This window comes from Ochotona princeps, chromosome 18 (assembly GCF_030435755.1).
Source record: "Ochotona princeps isolate mOchPri1 chromosome 18, mOchPri1.hap1, whole genome shotgun sequence".
In the NCBI taxonomy this organism is placed as follows: Eukaryota; Metazoa; Chordata; class Mammalia; order Lagomorpha; family Ochotonidae; genus Ochotona; species Ochotona princeps.
The window spans coordinates 30806616-30812156 of record NC_080849.1 but is presented as its reverse complement, the minus strand read 5'-3'; the positions used below and the strand labels follow the sequence as shown (position 1 = coordinate 30812156).

The 5541-nt window shown below is 40.7% G+C and overlaps 1 protein-coding gene across 1 annotated transcript; it reads right to left on the bottom strand.

Annotated features, from left to right (window-relative positions):
- Window positions 1-1237: 1237 nt before the first annotated feature.
- Window positions 1238-1782, bottom strand: LOC101519104 (ubiquitin-ribosomal protein eS31 fusion protein-like). The gene has a single exon (XM_036493528.2). It carries the CDS (start codon window positions 1742-1744, stop codon window positions 1274-1276), a length of 471 nt encoding a protein of 156 aa, XP_036349421.2. The 5' UTR covers window positions 1745-1782; the 3' UTR covers window positions 1238-1273.
- Between the last annotated feature and the right edge of the window lie 3759 nt (window positions 1783-5541).

Below are 5541 nucleotides of genomic sequence, written 5' to 3'. Positions count from 1 at the left end.
CTAAAATTTATTTATTTTCAATTGCAAGGCAGATTTTACAGAAAGGAGAGAGAGAGAAGGGGAGAGAAGTCTTCCATCAGCTGACTCACCCCTCCAAATGGCCACAATGGCCAGAGCTGAGCTAATCCAAATCTGGGAGCCAGGTCTTCCAGTTCTCCTACATGAGTGCAGGAGAGGCCCAACTTAAGCCATCTTCCCCTGCTTTTCCAGGCTATAAGCAGAGAGCTGGAGCAAAGTGAAGCAGCCAGGACACACACGGTGCCCACTCCCGTGACTCAAAATTTCTCTGGTAGCTCTTCAATTCGTGGTACAAGTCTACCAATGTGCAAGGCAACAACAGGTTTCAGATTTACCCTTTGCATTCATCCGCAATACTACAAAGAATTAAAGCCAATGAAAGTGAATTGGCTGCTAGTGGAAAATGCAAGAATTCTTGGATAAAATTGTAAATATCATATTAGGAGCAAGCATTTGACTCCATGGTTAACCTGCTCTTCAGGATTCCTGCATTCATTGTTTGAGCACCTGAGTTTGAGCTTGAGCTCTGCTACTAATCCAGGTTCTTACTAATGTGCCTCCTATGAGGAAGCAGTGATGGCTTTAGTGATTTGGTTCCCACCAGCCATGTAAAACACTTTGCTTTATTTCCACTTCCCATCTTCACCCGGGCTTAGTTCTACCACTGCCAACATTGAGAGAGTGAACCCACAGATGGGAGCACTCTCTCTTGCTACTCTTTTCAAATTAATAGTTTTCACTTTGGAAAGGAAGAAGAACCAGAATGACAGATGGAGAGAGACCTTCCATCTACTGGTCAGGCAGAGGCTAGGCTAGATCATAGCCAGCAACAAGGAACTTCATCCCAGTCTCCAACATGGGTGGCAAGAACTTGAGTACCAGAACCATCATCTGTTGTGCCCCAGTGCATTAGCCAGAAGCTACTAGGTTAAACAATGGTCATTTTACATGGCTGTAAAATATTCCCTTTGAATGACTATTCCAGAATATGTTTATTCACTCACTTGCACTTAAGAACTGTGTGTGTGCTAATGGGACCAGCGATGTGCCCATTCCCCTTCTCTACTGCTTTTCACCGAATAGGATTACACCAGTCAATATTCCCATACAGAGAAGGGGAAATGGGATCACACACAATTTGCAGAGTAACTTTGAAACCTTGCAGTAAGAATATTACAAGGGCCCTCAGGGTGGAAAATGTTTTTTTTTGTTGTTGTTGTTGCTGGTTAGTGTCTTTTATTGATTCCTCATACAGTTACTTGTCTTCAGGCTTGTTGAAGCAGTAGGTCAGACTGCACTTGCCGCAGTAATGCCTGTCGAAGTGGCTAGCCATGAACACGCCGGCACCGCACTCGTCAGAGGGGCACTCGCGATGCAGGCGGCTGATTTTACCATTGTCATCCACCTTGTAGTACTTGAGGACAGCCAGCGTCACCTTCTTCCTCTTGTGCTTGTTCTTCTTGGGAGTAGTGTACGACTTCTTCTTCCTTTTCTTGGCACCACCACGGAGTCTCAGCACCAGGTGCAGAGTGGACTCCTTCTGAATGTTGTAGTCAGATGAAGTTTGGCCATCTTCCAGCTGCTTGCCAGCAAAGATCAATCTTTGCTGATCCGGAGGAATTCCTTCCTTATCCTGGGTTTTGGCTTTTACATTTTCTATCGTATCCGAGGGCTCTTCCTCGAGGGTGATGGTCTTGCCCGTAAGGGTCTTTACGAAGATCTGCATCGTGGCGGCGGCCCCACCGCAGATGGCAGATCGAAAAGCGAAAAAGTTCCTTGATTAGACTCTCTTTTTCTATGTGGGGAGCAGCTCCCCAGTCTGTAATTTTCCAGAGCTTTTCATTCTGTCTTCTGGCAGGGCTTTCCTTTTCCACTTTGACCACATCTGAGTGGGCTACAAACTTTTCAGCCTGCTTTGGTCCCCAAAAAATTGGGAGCCATTGAATAAGTGTTAAATAATCCCTATCATTATCTGTGTAAATTGGTGTTTCTTTGGCAATTACACTCTTTCAAAAACATAGCTTGTAACGTAGACATCTAGTCTAGTGGTTAAGATGCTCAAGACCCAAAGTGCTTTGCCCTGGTCTGATTTTCTGCTCCAGCCCCCAATTCCAGTTTCATAGTGGTACATATCCTGGAAAACAAAATTGATGGCTCAAGTGGTTGGATTCCTGCCACGCATGTGGGAGACCTTAATTAAATTCCTGCCTGCCGACTTTGAGAGTTTCTGGGGAGTAAACCAGTAGATGGAAATTTCTCTCTCTCTCTCTCTCCCTCTCTCTCAATCTAGCATGAACAAATAGAGAATCTTTAACAGCGCTTGTAGTAATTTTATTTTCTCTGATGTAACAAAGGCAAACCAAGACATTGAACTCTCTAGACTTAACCAAGTGTAGTAATTTTTAAAAGAGCCGATTCTAAATCTCTAAGCTAAGATATATTGTCCTACTGAAAAAATTAACTGTTAGAGACTTACAATTAGTTAATGTAGCAACGACCAACATGACAGCCACATGCATGGTTTTGGTTTGAGACAAGAAAAGGCTGAGCTTCCTAACAGTGCAAAATCCCCAAATGTGTCTCCTGTTTATGTTCCCTCTTACTACCATATTCAGTGTGGTAAATTACTCTTACACAGAATCGTTTTCTTGTGGATTACTTCATACAACCTAGGGATACTATCTGCAGTTCTTTCCATACCTTTCCTAAGTCTATAGGCTCTTCCATCTCATTTACCCACTTTCTAAGTGATGTCACTAGTTTGTTTTTACCAAATGTCCAGATGTATTTTCTCTCAGTAACTTAACATCTTTCCAGTATCTAAGCACACTTTTCTTGCCACCCACTGCCAGATCTTGCAACCAAAATTGCAAAAGTCAGGCATTTTATTGTGGTTATTATTATTTTTTATATTGCAGTGTGGAGGCATTGTTGTGTCGGTCTCAAATCTCAGTATTTTAGAAAAATAAAATCATGTATTCCATCTATAGTATGAGTACCCACAGTAAGGCATTTTGCTCCACATGTTCTCCATTCTAGTACATGGATTAAAAAGGAAGTTTCAGAGCCCAGTGTGATAGCCTAGTGGCTGAAGTCCTTGCCTCACAGGCACGGGGATTCCATTTGGGCGCCAGTTCTAATGCCAGTGGCCCAGCTTCCCATCCAGCTCCCTGCCTTGGGCTGAGAAAGCAGTCAAGGGTGGCCCAAAGCTTTGGGACCCTGCACCTGCCTGGGAGACCAGGAAGAGGCTTTGGATTCTTGGCTTCAGATTGGCACAGTTGTGGCTGTTGTGAATCAGGAATGCTTAGGGAGTGAACCAGCAGACGGAAGATCTTCCTGTCTGTATATCTGACTGTCTGTATATCTGACTGTCCGATAAAAATAAATCTTAAAACAAAGGAAGTTTCTGTCTGAGGCATTGATAATTTTGTGATGTAGAGAAAATAAAACAAGGCACAGTCCAAATTTTGACACTGAGTTTTTCTCTGAAAGTAGCACATGGTACTTCTTTCCCTATTTCATTGGCCGATGCAACTCATATGATCCAGCTTGATGCCAAATGCTTCTAGACAATTCTTCGTTCCATGGAAAACGATGATGAATATTTTGAAGAAGAATGCGATCTTCTTTAATATGATGTGAACTGCTGGCAATTAGGCCTGGAAAACAATAGTATGGTAATGAGTATCAATCTCAATGGAAGCTAAACAATGTTCACCATAATAGTAACTTGTTATTTATTAAACACCCAACAAGCTCCTAGAATAATGCCTTCACTTAACCATTGCAAAAATCTAAACGATGATGGAAACTATGGCTCAAAAAGATATTTTGGCAAAGATTACACACAGAAAGAGCCAAAGCTGAAATACACAGCCAGGTTTGATTGAATTCAAAATCTATTGTTTTCCTTGAAGGGCACAATGGTACTATACATTGATTTCACGTAGAGAATGAGAGATTGGATTTATAGCTGCTAATACTGACTTCACCACTAAAATCCAGACATTTTACCTTAGAAGAATTGGTGAGTTCTTTATTAAGGCTGAGTGTCAGGGGCAATGTAGTTGGAAAATGGCAGTAACTGTTAAATACTCCTGCTCTACTAGAAAGTTCCCCAGATATCTGAAGTATTGCTTTCAGAGGAAATCAAGGGCTCTCAGGACAACATTTTGGTTTAGCAGTTATATAGTGAATTGTCTCCAATTAGTGTTCCCCTACTCCTGTTGAAGTGCAGAATTGGCAATTGTTCAGTGCCTGTGCCTTATTTGCTGTTAAGTATTTTGTTTGTAATCCTACTCTTAAACTTGTCATAAATGGGTTAAGTAGAGATGAATACTTATTTTGAAGTGAGAAAATAGAAATTGTTTATTTGAAGATTAAAGAAAGTTAGGTAAGTGAAACATAAAAGGTCTTCAAAAAAGCTTCATCTTTAACATGTGTAATTGATTAAAATGAATCAAGCTAATAAAATTTATTTATTAAAGACAGAATAGAATTTTTGTTAATGTAGTTCACATTTGATTTTCTCAAAGGCTTTTTCATGTGATCATTGATAATAAAGTGAAATTCAAATGTTCTATCAATAGTTGAGGTTAAATACAGATCATTTTTATGCCTCAAAATACTTTCATGTTGAAGGTTTAATATATCACATACATTAAGTCTTGAAATGCCTTCCCATTCCACCAGCACCTCAAGTCAGTAGTTTTCAGCATTGCCTACATATTAACCTACTTGGGAACTTATGTAGTCCACATCCCAGAAGAATGATGTCAAGACTTCTGGTAATTAGACACAGGTAGTAACAGTTGCTAAAATTCTTCACTCAATTCAAATGCACATCTCTAGATAGAGCCCCATGCCATAACTGTCCAAAATGTGACTCAGTCTTTTGCTTTGGAGATTATGCACTCCAGATGATAGCAATGACATCAGACTTCTTAGGCACCTGATGTACAGGTGCACACTCACATCTGGAAAAGGCCAGGTCGGGAGGGGGCAAATAAACCAGGAATTCAGCTAACTAACCAAGTGGATGCTGACTTCCTGGCACATGGATCATCAATGCTAAAACCCCGACATGCACAGTTTCCTCTGCACTTTGTCTGGACAGCAGCTACTTATATCTGCTTTCTAGGGTCTGTAATCAAGAAGTAAAGTCAACAAAACCGTGAAGGAAATTGAACAAAGTCTATGTCCTTATCTGGAAGAACTACCCACCCATTAACAGTATTGGAATGATGACACTTGGGGGAAAAAAAAAGCAAAAGCTACACAGTGAAAATTTTCCATCATTTGTGTTTTTATTTTGTAAAAGGCTGCTGGGAGTCAATGTTTTCTTCTTACACCCTCAGGCACTTGGTCGACTAACCTGGTAGGTTAGAATTTAGCACGTTTAGCCAAAATAGACTGACTTCATCGGCCATTTAAAAAAAAAAAAAACAAACTACTTTTTAAGGAGCTAGACTGTTTTCTGGAAGAGTGCTGAAAAATTGTATATTTGTGATGTTGTTTTTTTGA

What these genes read in the sequence shown, in the direction of transcription:
- LOC101519104 (XM_036493528.2), bottom strand. Translation starts at nt 1,744, where the DNA reads ATGCAGATCTTCGTAAAGACCCTTACGGGCAAGACCATCACCCTCGAG.